Genomic DNA, 19,549 nt, shown 5'->3' with positions numbered 1-19,549 from the left:
CTGCCTAAGGGAAGCATGTAAAATGTAAACAGAACTGATTCTAGCATGGAACCCTGTGGAAATCCATAACCTTAGTGTGTGAAGTGGACTCACCAAGGAGATGAACAAATTGGAGTCTATTAGACAGATATGATACAAACCACTGCAGGGCACTACCTGTAATACCTACAGCATGCGCCATTCGCTAATAAAATACTATGGCCAACTGTATAGAACACTGAGGTCAAGCAGTACAATCACAGAGATGAGTCCACTGTCAGAGGCCATAAGAAGATCATTTATAACCTTCATTAAAGCTGTTTCTGTACTGTGGTGAGCTCTGAAAACTGACTGATACTCTTCAAATAAACCATTCCTCTGCAGATGATCTGACAACTGTTTTACAACTACTCTTTCAAGAATTTTTGAGATGAAAGGAAGGTTGGAGATGAAGGCTGGCTTATAATTAGCTAAGACTGCTGGGTCCAGAGATGGCTTTTAAAGTAAAGGTTTAACAACTGCCAGCTTGAAGGCCTGTGGTACATAGCCAATTATTAGAGATAAGTTGATCATATTTAAGATTGAAGCATTAATTAACGGTGGGACTTCTTTGAACAGTCTTGTAAGAATGGGGTCTAAAAGACACTTAGATGGTTTGGAGGAAGTAATTACTTAAGTTAAATGAGAAAGACCAATTGGAGAAAAAGACTAAATAAATATCAGTGGTACTTAAAGTAGCTCTAGATAATGTTACATCTGTGAGGTGATTATGAGTGATGGTTAAAAATGTATTTGTGTTGTGAACTTCATGAATTTTGTGAGGAAGTTCATGAAGTCATTACTAGTTAACGTTAAAGGGATGGTTGGCTCAACAGAGTTCTGACTTTTTGTCAGCCTGGCTACAGTGCTGAAGAGAAACCTGGGGTTGTTCTTATTTTCTTCAATCAGTGATGAATAGTAAGATGTTCTAGCTACAGGAGGTGATTTTTTTAGAAAGCAGCAAACTATTACTCCAGGCTAAATGATAATTTTCTAAATTTGTGATATGCCATTTCCTCTCCAGCTTACGAGTTATCTGCTTTAACGTGTGTGTTTGAGAGTTATGCCAGGGAGTCAAATACTTCTGATTTGAGGCTCTCTTTTTCACAGGAGCTACAGTATCCAATTGCTTATTTGTACTATGCTTTCATTTCAGAATGCAATGAGACACTAAAATACATAATTTTCAATAAAAAACTGGAAAAATTGGGGTGTTCTAAAACTGCTGACCAGTAGTGTAAGTGTTATTAGGAAATGATCAGACAAGACAGGGTTTTCAGGAAACACTGTTAAATGGTCAGCTTCTATGCCACATGTCAAAACAAGATCTAGAATGTGAGTAAAGTGGTGGGTGGGTTCTTTTCCATTTTGAGAAAAGCCAATTGAGTCTAATAACAGATAAAATGCTGTATTGAGGCTGTCATTTTTAGCATCTACATGCATGTTAAAATCCCCCACAACAATGACTTTATCTGACCTAAACACTAAATCAAATAAAAAGCCTGAGAAATCAGACAGAAACTCAGTTTAAGTGTGTGCTGGAACAGGAAGTGATACTCTACTGCAGAGAGAGCAAACACTAATGATGTTTAGAGAAGACATTGTACATCTATCGGACAGTTCTAATATTTATGTTTGTCATGGTCCCCGTGCCTGCCCGGCTGGCCCTGTGTGGCTACATGTGTGTTGCTTTTGTCTCTCTCCTCTCTCTCTTCTCTCTCTCTCTACTTGCTACCTGGGCGGAGCTCATTGTGGGCTCCCGCCCCTGGCCTTCACCACCTGCAAGCAATCACCTGTGGCTCCTCACCTTGTTTGCTCTCGCTACTTAAGGCAGTGACTGAGAGCACCTCGCCGCTGGACTATTGAGTAACACTCATTCTTCGTGCTCGGTTTGGAAGTTTGGACACCGAAGCCTGTTCGTGAGTGCCGCAGTGAGAGTGGCGTGTGTGAGGAAAGGACCTTTCCAGGTGCATTCTTCTGTTCGTGTGGAGCGGAGCAAGAGAGGACACTTTTCCTGATTCTTCCCTGTACCCCTGGGAACCTCGGCCCCCTTCTCCTTCACCTGTATATAGTGCACCGGGAGTGTGGAGTGTGTAAATAAATTTAGTTTTCTGTGATTTCAGTCTGCGCCGAGTCCTCCCTGTTCCCTCGTGACAATGTTACAAATGAATACAATGGATTGAGAGTCCAAAATCACTAAATCTATATCCAAGCTTCAGTCCAAGCAAAAGTCATCTCCATCATATGTTTTTTTTTACAGTGGGAGGAAGTGATGACTTAAAAGAGACAATAGATCTTTATGTGCCATCCACACTTCAGCCTCCCTTGAAATTGTATTGGATGCAGGTGCCTTCAAGTAAAATCTGGTGTCTATCAAAAACATAACAGACAGTTACTGTTGGTGGGATAAGTAGTTGGATGCATAGTTGGAAATTCCATGCATAGGAAGCAGCATATGCTACGCTCTGAAAGTTGGTCTTTCAGCCGAAGAGCATCTGCCGAAGAGCATCTGCACATGCCACAGAATGGTATGTTTACTAAAAAATTACTAAAACTAACTTTAAAAAATAAACTAAGAATTCAAAATTAACAATACAAGTAAAATAAAATCAGGGTTGCAGGCAGGTGATACAATTTGATATCATAATGGGAAAACTGAATAACTGAAAAACAAGAAATACAAGGATGTTACTTTAGGCCATTCATAAGCCAAAGATATTAGAAGAATATTAGTTAGATTGATCTTTATATAACATCATGATTAGATGCAGCTTTATATAAAGAGAAAATTGCTCTACCTCAACAAATCAGCTTATCCATCAGTGCAAGAAAGAAGGAGAAACAGTGGAATGTTTTTCTACATAAAACACTTTTCATTTAATACTTTTTCACACTAACAGACTTCCTCTAACAGAACATTTTCTATTTGTGTGTGTGTGTGTGTGTGTGTGTGTGTGTGTGTGTGTGTGTGTGTGTGTGTGTTTAAGCTCTTTACCATGTCAACCAAATTTCACAGCTGAAATGTAAAAATGATTCCCTTTCAACCTGCCCCTAAGTTCTGACTGCAATAACTCATGTCAGTGTATCAGTTGTGGTGTTTTTGACATTTATTTAACTAAAGCAGGTCAAATTAAAATAAGATTAAAAAAAAAAGATCAAGTGAGAGAAATATCAGCTGACATAATCTGCGTACATACTGTTGAGTCTCGGCGTTCCTCGATGGGACTGTCTTTTGGTGTCAGGTTGACGGCCAGCTCCAGAGTACCGAGGTCCTGATCAGGATACTGAGGGTCCTTCAGCACTAAAGTCACAGGTATCGTCCTGGAACAAACAGTCATGAATATGTGCAGGTGTGTTTTCTGCTCTGCTTTCTGGCATGCTTTTTTTTAATAAGGCCAGTGTCACTACACGATGATTAGGTTCAGTAATTCACCTAATTACGTTCAGTAATTACGTTCAGTAATTACGTTCAGTAATTGCAACCTAATTCATTCGGTATTAAAGGTACCTGTCTATGTAACTACAAATCATACCTATCAAATAGACTCCAAATTGTTCATGTAAATGGAGAGTCCTCTTCACACACACTAAGGTTAATTATGGAGTTCCACAGGGTTACATGCTAGGACTAATTCTATTTACATTATACATGCTTCACTTGGGCAGCATCATCAGAAGGCATAGCATACTTTTTCACTGCTATGCAGATGACACCCAACCTTACCTTTCCATTAAGGCCAGATAACACACCCGGTTAGTTAAACTGTTTGAATGGCGTAAAGACATAAAGACCTGGATGACCTCTAATTTCCTGTTTATAAATTCAGGGGGGAAAAAGACACATAAATGTTTTAGATTGTCAAACAAATTTAAATATTAGACAAAGATAACACAAGCAAACACAAAATGCAGTTTGTAAATCAAGGTGTTTATTATTAAGCGGAAAAAAAAAACAATCCTACATGCCCCTTCGTGAAAAAGTCATTGCCCCTTCCTATTATAACATAAATTAACTGTGATGTATCACATCTTTTGGGAAGTTCAGCTCGAATAGGACCTGCCTGACAAAGCCTAAAAAAGATATTCAAAAGCCTTGAAAATCCCCAAGACCTTTGCACAAATACTCTGTGGACTGACGAGGTAAAAGTTGAACTTTTTGGAAGGTGTGTGTCCCATTACGTCTATCGTAAAAAGTAACAGCATTTCAGAAAAGGAACATCGTACTAACAGTAAAATATGGTGGTGGTAGTGTGATGGCCTGGGGCCGCTTTCCTGCCTCAGAACCTGGAAGACTTGCATGGTACATGGTAAATGGAACCACGAAGTCTGCTGTCTACCAAAACATCCTGAAGAAGAATATCCATATGGGCTCAAATTGTTGTCATAAATGTTTTGCACTTGTAAATCAGACTGCGTAGTTGTGAATTGAGTTTTGTAACCTTGTAAACCAAAATAACCAAAGTAAGTAGTTTTTTGCTTTGTATCTGTAACCAGACCTTGAAAAAAATGTGTAATTTCTGTAAATATTTTTTACAAACACACAAAAAAAAATTCATTTATGAATGCACAAACATAAAAATTTTCAGATATTTTGGTTTACAAGGTTATATAACTCAGTTCACAACTACGCAGTCTGATTTACAAGTACAAAATATTTATGACCACAGTTTGAACCCATATATCCGGCCATCTGTTTGTGACCTCAAGCCGAAGCACACTTGGGTTCTGCAGAAGGACAATGATCTAAAACACACCAGCAAGTCCACGTCTGAATCGCTTAAGGAAAACAAAATGAAGACTTTTGGGTGGCCTAATCAAAGTACTGACCTGAATCCAGTTGAGATACTGTGGCATGACCTTAAAAAGGCAGTTCATGCTTGAAAACCCTGTGGCTGAATCACAACAACTCTGCACAACCAGTTATTAGGTTTAGGGGTTAATCACTTTTTCACTCTGGGCCATGTACTTTTGTACTTTTTTCCACCTTAATATTAAGCACCTCCATTTAGAAACTGCATTTTTTGTTTACTTCTGCTATCTTTGTCTAATATTTCTTTAATGATCTGAAACATTTAAGTGTGGAAAACATACAAAAAAAGGAAATCAGGAAGGGAGAATACATTTTTTCACACCAATAAAAACATACATACAACAACATTTTATCTGTGTTTATTCTGTGTCTTTTTTCATTTCATGAAACATGCAAAGAATCTCTATATTAAAATATTTCTTTATTATTTTGTTCTTGTTTTTCAGAACCCAATGTTCGCACTAATATCTGACATACCTCTGCTGCTCTAGAGACTCCAGGTAAAGAAAAGCAGAACCCATGAAGTCATCCTGAAGGCCGAAGTCATAGTCAAACACCTACAGAAGAGAAACAATCTCCACTGACCAATGTTCATTAAGAATTTATATGGAAAAGCTGTGTGTGTGTGTGTGTGTGTGTGTGTGTGTGTGTGTGTTAGTTCTAAGTCTTTACCTTGACATACAGAGGTTCATTCAGACTGTCAATGATTAAGGTCGTCTTCTCATCCCACACTGGGTTGAGGTTTTTATGGATGATTTTGCTCCTAAAAACCTCTTTGCCAGCAAGCTTGAACTTGACATATGGATCACTTGTTCCTACATCGACGAATAAAAATAGACAAATAAAGCTATCACACATGCATAAAAGCAAGAGCTGAAAAATGCAATTAACTACAGATGTCACTGCACCTCCTCTGTCTCGGACAGCCAGGTTGTGTCCTCTTTTCAGCTCGATCTCCAGCTTGTACATCCCCGACCGAGCTTGGTCAGAAGAAAACCCCGAAGGACATGAAGTACCCATTCCCTGTTAGCACAAATGAATGCATTAAATACATGCAATAAACTGCTTCTCTACAAAAGCCCTCACAGCCACATCCTGACTTTAAACTCACCAACATTTTTTATGAGAAGTCTCTACCAGCCTGTCACTGAAGTGTAGTTTTCACTAACTCATGGTAGCTACCTACATCTAAGCTTGCACACTTCCTCTGACCAAAGTGTCTAATTCAGCTTGGTATCTTGTCCCAGGGGTGATTACTAACAGGAAATTACATGAAAGAAGCTTCCTCCTATCTGATCACAGTGCTGAGGTGCAAATTGTTTTCCATTCCCTAAAACTTTCATTGCTGTTGCAATATGATCACATCTGTGGCAATGCAGAAACAGAATATAAGTAACAGCATGGGCATGAGTGGCCTAACGCTGCTTTAATACCTGATATACAGTTTCTGCAAGACAGGACCGTTTAACTTCATTGAACATTTCTACACATATTGAAAGTGGAACTGTCACAGACACCTGCACTCTGCCACGCCAACATCAACTATACATGGATATATACAAAGACCACAGATGGAGCTCAGTCCATGGGTCAGTGGGACATGTTCTGGAGCCTGTGATCAGGGAGATTAATATAAGAATGACACAACTAGAGACAATAAATGATTATAAAAACTTACATACAAAGAGACACTGAATGACAGATATATAAACCTCGTTTGTGGTCCCTGGATTGGCTGTGTGTCGTGACATGCTGCAGTTTTGTTATGGTATCCCTATGCATCACTAAAACAAAACCCTGCCTTAATGCTGGTAAAGCTGTTGAAAAGATCAAAACAGGAAGTAAAAGATTAAAGACTTTCTCAGCATCAGAAAGCCTCATCTTTCCAGCTAGAAGCTCCTGCACTGATAAATGATTAAAATGATGCTAAAGACTGACCCAGTCTCATGTTTGTGTCTTCCACCAGTTTGCATCTGCCTGCAATGATTCGTTTATTGAGTTCAGTCACTAATCCACAACTGAAAGGCACAAAACAACTACAGAGACACACAATACAACCATGGGTTCACCACTGTCAGTAAAACTTTACGCATTAGATAATGTAATGTAATGCGCGGTGCAGTGAGTCATTTAATTCTTAGGTTTTCTTAAAACACCATACAGATGGTATAACTGATCTTATTTTTAATTGCTGGAATTATTTCCATGCAATATTAAAGCTAAGACACTTCATTGAAAACATGTATGTAAGCAACACTGACAATGAAACATCAATCTGCATCCATCACTGCAAATGTAACACAACTACTCTGCTGTGCGAGCAGCATCCTGTCAACACAAGCACTTCCACTCAGAGAGATGCTCTGATCAATATTTCTACAATATGATATTATATATGAGCTCCTTACAGTGGACTCACTGGAAAACAAACTGAGCATGTGTACTGTACTGTACACATATTCACAGACTACTTACAATAATTTTTTGTATTGCACTGTATTGAATAATGTAGTGACAGCTGAAACTAATTTTGATTTTTGAGTAACTTCTTGATTTGTCTTGATTAATGGTGCAGTTTGACAACACTTTGAAAAACACTGTAAAATACCAAAATGTCCACATTTATGATATAAAATGGGAAAAAAACTGCACACTGCAGAAAGAAAATTGGCTACAGACAAGTTCATGATCTAAGTTTTCTAATATCTGTTTTATTTAATTGAGTAAACAGGTGCTACATTTCTTTCTTTTTTTAATATCCTGTCCTGTCTGGCAGCTTTTGTAATCAGAATTGCGATCTGAATGTATTGTGGTACCAAACAAATTTTGCTTTTGCAAGAACAGCTATATAGAATCTCTATAGCCTCCTCTTTCTTTCATGTGAATCTTTATCGTTTATTTATTCATTTCTATTTGTGTTACTTCAGTTATCACATTTATAGGCAAGAGAGCAAAAAGAGGAGGTGGTGGTGCGGTAGAGGAGAGATACGGGGAGATAGAAACAAATAGAAATGCACAATGTATCGCCAACTACCTGTTAGAGACAAAAACACCCCTCTAATACGAATTGAAAACAGGGTCCCAGGGCCCCAGACCACCAGGCAGAGCCCTCTCCCCCGATAAGGGGGAGGTCCAGGCCACAGAGGGCCACCATGGGAGTGGCCCAGCGGCCACACGAGAACATCAAGCCAACACCTTATTGTTCTACACTTTGGGACCAGAAAGAAGAGGAAGAAACTGAAAATCACTATGCAAAGAGAGTGAGTCATCAAAAAAACCTGAACCAGCAGAGCGCTGCAACTCAGCGCTGTCCAGGGATGCTAGGTTGAGCTGTGGTTCACCAATCAGCTCGTTTGACCGCTTAATTTGATTGAGTGAGTTTCTGTTCTTTAAAGATAAATCTCTAACACAGAGCAAAGGGATAAAATAAATTCAGTAAAAGTACAATAAAATCAAACCATCATAGTTTTTTTTATTAGTTTGGCTAGTCAAAGTCTTGTCAAACATAATTATGAAGTAGCACACAGCTTCAGAGTCTCAAAGCTGTAAGATACAGCTTTGAATTTTACAGCAAACTGTGAATAGAAAGAATTTTGTCAAATAAGTCAGAGATTAGGATTTTGTGATTAGAGTTTGGTTTTTTTAATGGTGGAAGGTTTCACATATTGTGTTTTAGCGAGGGTGGAATAAGGTGACTGAGTTAAGACCTTAAGTCAAGACTATGTAAATATACATTTACAAAAAAAACTGTGGTAAAAGTGTGATTTTATATTGATGCAGTGATGTAACAACATAAATTATAAACCACTTTTAAAGCTTTATAGCATCAAGTCTTACAGCTTTCCTGCTCAGCTATAAATCCGGTAGACACATTATGAAACACAGGCTTGCTTTCTGAGGGTGAAACTTCTGAAGTGTGCCAAGTTCTGCTCTGGCAAGCTGTGGAAATCCCACTGGCGGAAACAGAAAACATGATAATAAAGTGAGTGAGACTATCCTGTGTAACATGAGGAGGCTGAGTGTGTCAAGCTGTCTGTGTGGAGGCTGGATTGTTGGAGGAGGGCTGTTAAAGTCTTATGTAGCCTAGTCTCCACCCATAGCTGCATGTAACAAGTAGGGTAAGACCAGTTCAGAGCTCATGATGGTAAATGAAGAGATAAAATCCAACCAGCAGGCAACTTGTCTGAGAGGAGAGTATAAAGTTTCCTGTGTCAATTTTACGTACTGTAAAATTACTGTGCATGAGTCTTGTGCCACTCCTCATATCTTTATATGAGCTTTCTGAACGTCTTTCAAAGTCTTTCTTTAGACACTGGCTGCTCTTTCACTCGCTTTCAGTCCAGTTTCGCAGGACATCGCTTTTTCTTGTTGTTTGTCAAACCACTTAACTCTGACCTTCTAACTATTCCCAGATCAGTGTGGGTTCATTTTGTCAGAGAATCGACCAAAAGGCAGCGAACATCCAAAGAAGAAAACAAAGTCTATGTTACCTTATAAACTGTATGTGTTTTTCTATGTATATATTTTTAATAGCGAATGAAATGCAGACCTCCTTTTGCGCATTTGTCAGTGGTTGCGTTCATGATAAGGTTACATTGCATACTAAGCCTTTTTTGTCTGGATTTGGCTCCATGTTTCATGTCCTGTTTACATTAGGAATGAGTGCCTCATTTTTAACTCATTATGGGAGTCCACTATTTGTGTGGGTTAACACAAGCATGTGCAGGTCATGTACAAAGGACAGTCTTGTGTAAAATGTAATCTACAGAGGTAGTTCTGGGTTATTATCACCTGGCTTTCTCTAAAATTACCTCACAATGCTGGAAGTGATTGACTGTGTGCCCCAAAATGAGTCACTGAGCACATAAACTCAGCGGGAAAGTGTTTGGAGAGGTTAAATCCAAGGGCCGTTTTCCCACTGACTACTGTAGGACCAGATGTCTGTTTACAGCCTAGAAGAATATACAGGAAGACAGTATGTCTTCCAGAATGCAGCTTTAATGCACTTCCACGTTGGCTTTGGGTTCAGACCCAGAAACTGAAATGTCCATTTTTTATTCTTTCTGTGATCCAGATCAAAGTACTGGATCACTGGTAATGTAGTCTTTTGCATGTTATTATCATCTTTTAAAACATTGGGCATCAGAAGAGCTAACGACCTTTACACACCAAACACTTGAAACTCATGCAAATATTTTGTGTAATAAAAATTATTCTCAGTTATTGTAGTTATCATAAAATGTAGCCATTTACACTGCCCATGAACTCTTGCAGAATTAATTTGCAGCATTTATTTTTTTGGAGTCAGGCTTGATTTTTCAGATGGGAATAAACAGATCTGACCAATCATACCACTGCATTTGGCAACAAGCACACTCATAGCTCAAAGCCCACACCAGTACTGAATATGCAATGATATGGAAATCTTTTCGCAAGCCTCAACAGTTTCCCCTGTTTCAACTATTATGCTAAGCTAAGTGGATTCTAGCCTCAGCTACTTACTAAACACCCAGACAAACAAACAATAATTAAGTGTGTTCCCAAAGTCTGTTCCTCTGAGTTGTGAGAATTCATGCCAGTTTTACACTTGGTGGCATTGGTGATTGTACTTTTGCTTTTAAAGCGTGACTGACATCTCCTGTGTGAAGCTGTTTGTTATCTCTCATCTTGTGACCAGGCAGTCAACAGCAACCATCTATTGCGGTGTTACTTTGGCTTTCATTGCAACAGCTCACAGGTTTTACTGCTTCATTGTGACCCAGCATTAAAACGTCTTTGCACAACCTGCAGCCTATCACTTTGGCCGGTATGAAAGACGAAACAGATAAGTATGGAGGCCAAAAAGTGCACAAACCCAGTCCGAGGCTAAATCAGGATGTTTACATTATAGGAGTAACACGTTCTGCCAGAATTAACAAGCAGCTTAAGAAAGGCTTAAATGTCCTGTGGTACTAAATCAGGAAGCAAAGCGCCAAGCTGGGAACACCCGCCAGCTACACTGATACATGCCTATTTTAGGACTGGGCGTCCATGTTTAAACACTCACCTCTACATCACATCTACAGACAGATATCATATTTTTGTAATACAGTATTTTATCTAAAGTAATGCAGATGTAGTTGGTGTCACTGATACTACTGATACTATGTGTTAGTGTAAAGTAAGCATATCATGACAACTGCTATTATATTACTATATCACTACTGTTATACACTTATAAGCTCACTAATTAATTTTAATTTTAATTTTATAATCAAGTATGAAGGTCTGTAGTAATGCATCTCTGATGACATGAGTATACTCCCTTTAGCTGAAAGTAGTAGAATGGCTACTTCTTGGTTTTAAGAGATTTCACCCCAAATTTAAACTAACTACCTTAGGAGGAACCTCGTGTAATACTTCATAGATAACAATAACAGCACTGCTTGTCTTTGTTCTTAATAACACTTTGGTTCTGACCACATCCGTCATCATTTTCACTCTGAAAGTCTTTCAGTTACTGATTGTCAAGCAGACAACAGTTTGATCTGTAATGTGTAAAAAAGAAGGTTTGTTCGACAAAACTCTGGATTGTTATCAGTAAAGTTATATGGTAACAACTGCCATATGGAACCCAACCACTATAGGCAATATTTTGACATTAATACAAATATCTGATCATTTAAAAATCCGATTTTTTTTTCTTTCAGACACAAAAAACATAAACAAAGTTCCCTACCATTTGATGTGTGCAGTTATGTCCCTGTTTACCCAACTGTGCTCAGCTGGTTGTTGTGTTTGTAGCATTACAAACATATTGGCAATGGGGAAAGTGCAGAGTGCCCTTTGGTGGACAAACTATGCAACATCAAAGAAACATCATTTATCAACTGTTATGAATGTTAATACAGTCTGTCGGGCAAACAGCTATCATCAGCAATATCGTCCTACTAATAAACCTGTGAGGCTGAACTACGTGCGTCGTCAATGCAGCCATTCACCTTCTTGCACTTATGTGAAGAAAATGGGAAAATACAGCAACATTTTCCAATTTCTCCCTGAGGGTCCCAGGTCATTTTAACCCTTTAAAACTCAACCCATCAAAAAATAGCCAGAAAATTCGGATTTTTTGGGGGGGAGCTAAGATGTTTATTAACCCTTAAAACAAAATCCACATTATTTTTTGCTATATCATGTTGTGTATGATCGGCAAAGACATGTCCGATCATAGTGTCCAAAGACATGCAGTTTGTGGGGATAGGTTAATTGATTAGTCTAAATTGCCCATAGGAGTGAATGTGAGCGCGAATGGTTGTCTGTCCCTGTGTGTTGGCCCTGCGACAGACTGGGGACCTGTCCAGGGTGTACCCCGCCTCTCGCCCTATGACAGCTGGGATAGGCTCCAGCACCCCCGGCGACCCTGAAAAGGATAAGCGGAAGCGAATGGATGGATGGATGGATTGGTTTTTGGCAACTTTTTGTTAGCAACAATGTTAATTTTAGATTTTAAAAAAGAGTTTTGTCCATAACATTTTGAAATGATGACAAGTATTGATCGTGTTGAGGAAATAGAGGTCTCTGAAACTCATGTATCAAATATGAAACAAAGGGCGTTATAGGGTTAAAGCCAATAAGTTCTGGGTCTACTCTGCGGATTATATAAATAATTGAACAACTTATTACTGTTTAACTGTTTAATAACTGTAATGTGATTAAAGAATTTTTTTACTATTAATAACGTTTCACATCATAGAGTTACAGAAAAATATAATGGAATTACAGTACAACAGTTCTTTGTAATGCCCCGGCACTGCTAATAATCTAATCTTTGCGTGTACTGTAAGTATATAGGACACCTTTTAAATGGTGCTTACAGGTACCGTCGCATGAAGCTGAAAATGAATCCAATAAAACAACAGAAAACTCAAGGTAGGAAATATCTTCAGCACTATATCTCCTTCATGTCCACAGCAGAGCCCTCCATAACATGTTGGCTTAACCTAATGTCCCCAATAACATAAATATCCCTGCTTATACAGACTGTGTGATCAATACAGTAACTAAAAGGCTGAGAACAAACCCGATTCAACAAAGAGAACATAGATGAGCTAAAGGAGTTCACTTTACACTTTTTTTTCACGGCGCCTACAAAGTAGCTGGACTGAGGAAACGTGTGAAAATGTGTGAGTTGTACTCTTTCATATTCAGTTCAGTTATAGCCGCGTTCAATAAGTGAGCTCTAACATCATCCCGTGGTTGTCAACGCTGTGTGGTTAAAGTGGCCAAGTAAATGGTTGCACCTGTGAGTGTGTGCACAGAAATGCACGCTTCTCAAACGCAGTTTCTCACGTACGCTCAGTAACCCCTAACACACACAGCAGATTTGTGAATTATGAGGCTGCTTCCTGGGTAGCAGAACCACCAAATGTTGTGCTATTTGCAGCAGTATAAATGCTGCAATAACCTGAATGCCCAGGCACACAGTCAAGCAAATCTAAACGCAAAAAAAAGATTTTTTTTTTTCTTGTTGTTGTTATGTGCAGCTAATCTCAAGTTTAAGAATGCTAGCCAGAATTGTTACTATTATTACTATCTCCTGTTTTTGAGAAATTACATATCTAGTGGAGCGTAAACCAGTTACTCCATCATCAAGCATCTCTCACACCAGGGCATAGACACAGGACTTCTGGGATTGTCCTGTGTTGCCTCAGTGTTTATCCTTGGCCCTGACTGGGATCTGGGGAGTATGAGACCAGGACAAATGTTTGGTTGTATTTCTAGTCCCTTCATGTCTGCTTTAAGCGACTGCAGCTGTCAGGGAGCTCTCTTTAGGTGAGTGGTCTGTAACACTGGTCAGGTGGCTGGTATCGTTCCTATCGAGCTTCTCCAACAATTACTTAATACTAACTGCCTGGGTCCCTGTCACAGCTCATCTCATCATATTATTCAGAACCAGTTTCTTTCTCCTTATTTGTTTCATTTTTCAAAGTCAATTGCCCCAAATAGTCAATAATTAACATAAGAATGCTAGTCAGAATTATTACTAATATTAATATTCCCACAAAAACACAGAAAAAAACACAATCACAGAGCTGAAAGAAAGGTGGATAAAAACAAGTGATGGTATTAATGCTGGAATCCACAATGGCGCACATACTGAAGCACATATTAACATAGCTCACCGACAGCAGCCGTCCATATGAGGAGATGAGGGGAAAAGAGTCATCCCTAGAGGCACAGCGGAGTAACCCCAGGATCGCTAGACGGGATTCTGCCACTGAGGCCTCACAAAGAAAGCGATCCAGGGTCGAGCAGGGCACAGGAAGATTATACAGGCAAGGAGGTAAAAGGTGGAGTGAGGGGAGGGCAACTCTGACAGAGAAGCTCCAAAGGCCGGGACTCTGAGGATACTTCTGAAGCAATTCTACCCTGGCAGATGCACAAACTTCAAAAATCAAAAATGTTTCTCCCATGAGAAGTGTGGCAGCTGAAAAGGAGCAGGTGCAGTAGAGGAGGTGAGGAGGCTGAATGAAAGAAGCAGCAGTGCATGAGTGGGAGGGAGCAAGGTGAAGAACCATCCTGGTTGGCTTGCCTGTAATCCTTCCCTGGTGGATAAGCCTGACTGATGGCTGTACTAAGAGGTACACTAAGGGAAAACACCACAAGAGGTGTCTTAAGGTCACAGACCAAATTAAGGCCACAAAGCACAGCTCTAAACTAATATACATAAGACTAAAAAGTCTCACAGCCAAGCACTCAAACATTATTCAGAGATAAAACTACACAAATAGGCTGGTAATAATATTGAATGTCAATTCCAATAGTGCTGGATTTAAAAAGACAAGGCCAAAAATGAAGCCTTAAAACTTTAGTGAAAGCACCAGCATTTACCCTGAAATCATGGTGGAGACATGCTTATGTAAAAACATGCATGCTGAATACTTTGAACTGAATACTGACAAAATACCAGTCTGTAGCCTGCAAACACACAGCTGCAACAGGTTAAATATATCCTACATTTATGAACTCTGCTAACAGATGCTGTTATGTCTTATTTAATTCAATTCAATTTTATTTATACAGCGTGAAATCACAACAACAGTCGCCTTAAGACACTTTATATTGTAAGATAACCCTACAATAAAACATACAGAGAGAAACCCAACAATCATATGACCCCCTATGAGCAAGCACTTTGGCAACAGTAGGAAGGAAAAACTCCCTTTTAACAGGAAGAAACCTCCGACAGAACCAGGCTCTCGGAGGGGCGGGGCCATCTGCCACAACCAGCTGGAGTGAGAGAAGGAAGACAGGGAAAAAAACATGCTGTGGAAGAGAGCCAGAGATTAATAACAAGTATGATTCAATGCTAATCATACTTGTTATTAATGAAACGTTTTCAACTAGAAACAATTCCTCAGTGAGAGAGATATCCTGCAGTTTTCACCCTTTAATCAAATCGACCAACCTTAATCTAAAGTGACATTATGATCTTTTTTTAGCTTGAGCCAGGACAGATATAAATGATACATATATCGTAGCACAGTAGCAACTGAACAAATACCCTGAAGTCCCTCTGCTAACAGTGTGACAAGAATGAGTATCACATTAGCTGATAGAGAGCCAGTCCGGTTTCACTCTTGTCCTCTCATGCTTCAGTTGACTTGCACACACAGGAGAGTCAACATAAGCTAGTCTTGTTGAGAAAAGCTGGTACATTTACTGAGGGGATTGGTTTCCCTTAGTCAGCTGCTCTTTGTACCTTACAACATAAAGCACCTTAATGCAAGTGTTGTTGCTCAAACAGCTCAAACTCAGTAAGTGGCACTTCTGTTGCCCACAGGATCACACTATTCACTTGTATCCACAAAAGGAATCCACAACGCTCCCAAAAACAAAACTCTGTGTGAACGGAGCAGGACAGACACCCAGCAACAACCCTCGCACGTGGACCTCATCTCGCCTTTATAATGTCTGAGGGCTTTTTGTTGAGTGACCCCAGGTGGAGAAAATGAGTGGCAGCAGGGTCCTCGAGAGAGCAGCACCACACACACATACACCCACACAGCTCCACAAAATCTAACCAAGCCCCCTTTTTTTAATTCTTGCATTGTAGTAATGGAGATTTGCATAATTCAGATTTTAAAATAAGCAATTATTAATCTTGTACTCTTCTTCTTCTTCCTTGCGGTTTATATCCCGCGACGCAGGGTCCGCTATCTTGCATGCCTTCCTCCACTTCTTCCTATCAAGGGCGTCTTCTGGTGTAACATTCACAGCCTTCATATCATCCTTGATTTGGTCCATCCGGTGCTTTATTAATTATTAATCTTGAACTAATAGTGAGTTTCATTTGAAGTAAGAATTTCTGAGTTCCTAGTAAGGAACCCTTCTGTTTTAGCTCCTTGCCCTTTAAGAACACCTTTCTCGTGAGAAAAATTTCTCCCCCTTGCAAACAGAAGGTGGTAGAGCTTGTGTGTGTGATATTCATCCACTCATCATGTGGATCTGAGATTAGAAAAAATACAGTCTGAAACCTGAGCATACACTGACCTTTGACCAATGAGCATCTGTCTGTGGAACAGTGTATATATAAAGGGGAGGAAAACCATTAGCATCTGATTTACCAATAATCTTTTCTTATCTGCAATGACTAAATTAATTTCAGCATACATGGATGGAAGTAAATGAGACTTTGGAGTCTATCTTGCACAAGGAACCACACAGACCACAGTAGGCAGGGTGATACGTGTGATATGATCCAAATGGTAAACTAAGATTTAAAAATGTTAAAAAGATTTGTGTGTGACTTTGGAGGACACACAAATGTGTTCATTGGGGTTCACTGAGTTACTGATTTAGTCCACTTAAACATGTTACTATTGACTAGCTACCAGGCCGCCAGGCGCACCTCTCTCTAGCCAATCCATTCTCACTCCCAAGTCATCACATACAATAATAGCAATAATATTATTTGTATAGCACTTTTTAAAAATACACAGTTACAAAGTGCTTCACTGTTGAATCACACATTCAAACATAAAAACACAGAGTCAAACACATGCCCTTATATTCATTACATCAGACACACATTACCAGAACAATTATAGACAGAAATTAGAATGAATGAATGAATTAAAAGTTATTAAATTATTGTGGACTTCTTTCGAGTCAATAAAGGTTTGAGTTTTGCAATGCTTCTGACATGAAAGAAAAAAACTGGGTGAGCTTTGAAATGTGAAATTCAAAATGAAATGTTTTCTCAAAAATAACAGCAGCGTTCTTAGCAGATGTTAGTGTCATAGTGTCAGTTCATTTAAAAGTGTGATGTGACCACAGTGACGTCCCATTTTAAAGCATTTCACTTGCTAGGCCCACGTCCTCGTTTGAGGTTTGATAGCGTTTTAGTAGATAAAGGTGAATGGCTTGGACATGAATTGAGCTGCGGTTTGGGGTATGGCCTCAAAGGGGACTGGGCCCTGTCCTGGTAGAGAAGTAAAGAAGTTAAAGAAGTAAAAAGGGGAGGGAGGAAGGGTGGGGCACGTAAATGAGAACAAACAGCTTGTAGAACTGGGGGAACATATATAGATGAGAACTGGAAGGAGGCGTGGCCCCGCTCCTGAATTTCAGATACTTTATCTCCAATTAGCTGACTGATTTGCCATCTTGGTGTTTTGAAATCAGGTATGAGAAGCAAAAAAGTAACAAAAATATGAGAAGCAGGCCAGTCCTGAAGATATTCTGCTTTATTTATATTTTTCACTTTATTAGGGACCAAAATAAAAACTCAACATCATTTCTGTGTGTTTATAGAGCTCGTAGAGGAGGGAAGACAGGGATCTTTTTCCCAGAGAAGCCAAAGTTGTCTGGATCCCAGCAAGGATTTGAGAGAGATCTAAATGAGAGATGTGATATTGCTTTTGTAAATTCAGTCTAAAGTGATGCCATGTCACTTATGGCGTGCTGATGGGTGGGTCTTTGTCAAGTGACCTAGAAATCTATTTCTCTCATAGGCCTTCAAAATACAAGAAGCCTAAATTCTTTACATGAAAACAGAGCCCCTTATTGGGAGTATTATCACAGTTTATGGGTTATGGCTATTATTTAATATTATTTTCAAATATTTTAACTTATTTATTACAATGTAAATAATTTTATTTTTTAAATCTGCACAACAAAAATGCACAACAGAAGACGAATAATGCTAACTTCCACAAGGGGAGACTAATATAAGCTAATTCTATTCTATTTAACTGTCTGTGTAGTAACGGGATTGCTTTTGGGGGAAGTAATCAGTAATTAGTTACTGATTACTTTTTTCAAGTACTTGACCAACACTGATTGCTATACTCATCTTTGTTCCTGTCTTTTCCTTCACCCTCAACCAACCAAATCTCCTGAGGTCTCTTCCTGTTAAAGGGGAGTTCTTGTACCCTGATTGCTTGGTGCTTCTTCGTACTCTGATGGTTAGGGCTCTCTCTGATAAGAATACCACACAATAATTAAACACTTTATACAATGACTACTCTTAACTACTTAAAACACAGTAATGTGATGTAAAATGGAGATCACGGAACAGTTTTTTATTTTGTCATTATCTGTTAACCTATCAGATTTTGACGCATATGCCATTTGACACTTATCGCGTTACAAATCTTGTCATGTACTTGCTTGTTTCCGCTCACACACTCAAAACTTGTGATCGTTAACCTGTCAGTATGAATGAGGGCTAATCTAATAATTACTGAACTGGATCGCTCAGACATATATATTTAAAAAGCCAAATCATCGAGGCAGGAGCTCACCAGCTGATCCTCACTGCTCTCCAGATGTGTCTCCTCCGCTGCGGCAGCTGTTGCTGCGTCGCCCCCGCCATCGGCGCCCGGAGGCTCGGCCAGCCTCTCCAGGCACGCAGACCCCAGAGAGGAGCTCTTGTGGTGGGACTGCACCAGCTGAGACAGCGTGGGTTTGTTTGGGCTGGTGGACTTGTGCTTGATCGAAAACTGCAGCTTGTCCCGGCCGACTGCTTTGCCGCAGAGCTGTGCCTCCTTAATGTCCACATCAGCCGGAGAGGAGAAGAGCAGGTCGGGCTGCGAGGAGGAGATCACCCGGTCCAGGACGACATTTTCCTTCCGCTTCATCTTCTTGAACATCCACATGCCTCGCTCCTTCTTGTCTTCTGGCTCTCTGGCGCCCAGCTTGGGGCTGAGCAGCGGCTTGGCTTTGGCTTGAAGCTGTTTCCACATCGTGTTTTGTTGGGATGAACTGCTCTCATTCTCGTCCGCCTCGCTCCGCTCCATTCCCGCCTCTACTCGGAGCTCCGGCAGGCTGTCACATCGGTGGACAGGACCACTGAACTACCCCGTTTGTCCTATTTCGCCGCATCAGACGGCTGCAAACCCGCCGAAACCTGTACCCACATGCACGGAAATACTTCCTCCAGCCAACAGGGCTGTACGTAGCTCATCTGAAGACCTGAAACTAATGACGTAGTGCCCCTTACCCTGCACCATCAAACAGTCTACCAATAAGATCCGTTTACCATTAAACTTTAGATACTTTGTAGTACAGAAAGTTTAATTGCGCACCAGTCTTTCATTGACAAAGTATATAACTGTATATGAAAAATAAATGTTTAGACCTCATCAACAAAGAGATGAGCTACAATATTCTGACATGTAACCCTCAAAATATATAACCCCAGCAGAAATATATATTTTTATTTAGTCTCTTTGCTTTTTA

The 19,549-nt window shown here is 39.7% G+C and overlaps 1 protein-coding gene across 1 annotated transcript in view; it reads right to left on the bottom strand.

The window, feature by feature from the left end:
* Positions 1-19,254, bottom strand: part of mctp1b (multiple C2 domains, transmembrane 1b) — a 37,427-nt gene extending 18,173 nt beyond the window's left edge. Inside the window, exons 1-5 of the mRNA XM_006797355.3 lie at positions 18,613-19,254; positions 5,737-5,851; positions 5,501-5,643; positions 5,306-5,385; positions 3,216-3,339 (exon numbers count right to left, since the gene is read on the bottom strand). Coding sequence (XP_006797418.1) covers positions 3,216-3,339; positions 5,306-5,385; positions 5,501-5,643; positions 5,737-5,851; positions 18,613-19,107 — 957 coding nt within the window. The 5' untranslated portion in view covers positions 19,108-19,254. The remainder of the gene's footprint in view (positions 1-3,215; positions 3,340-5,305; positions 5,386-5,500; positions 5,644-5,736; positions 5,852-18,612) is intronic.
* Positions 19,255-19,549: the final 295 nt, after the last annotated feature.

Source organism: Neolamprologus brichardi, chromosome 7 (genome assembly GCF_056152115.1).
Source record: "Neolamprologus brichardi isolate AB-2024 chromosome 7, ASM5615211v1, whole genome shotgun sequence".
Lineage (NCBI taxonomy): Eukaryota > Metazoa > Chordata > Actinopteri > Cichliformes > Cichlidae > Neolamprologus > Neolamprologus brichardi.
Note: the sequence above shows the minus strand (reverse complement) of the source record. Positions and strands in the feature narration are given on the sequence as shown.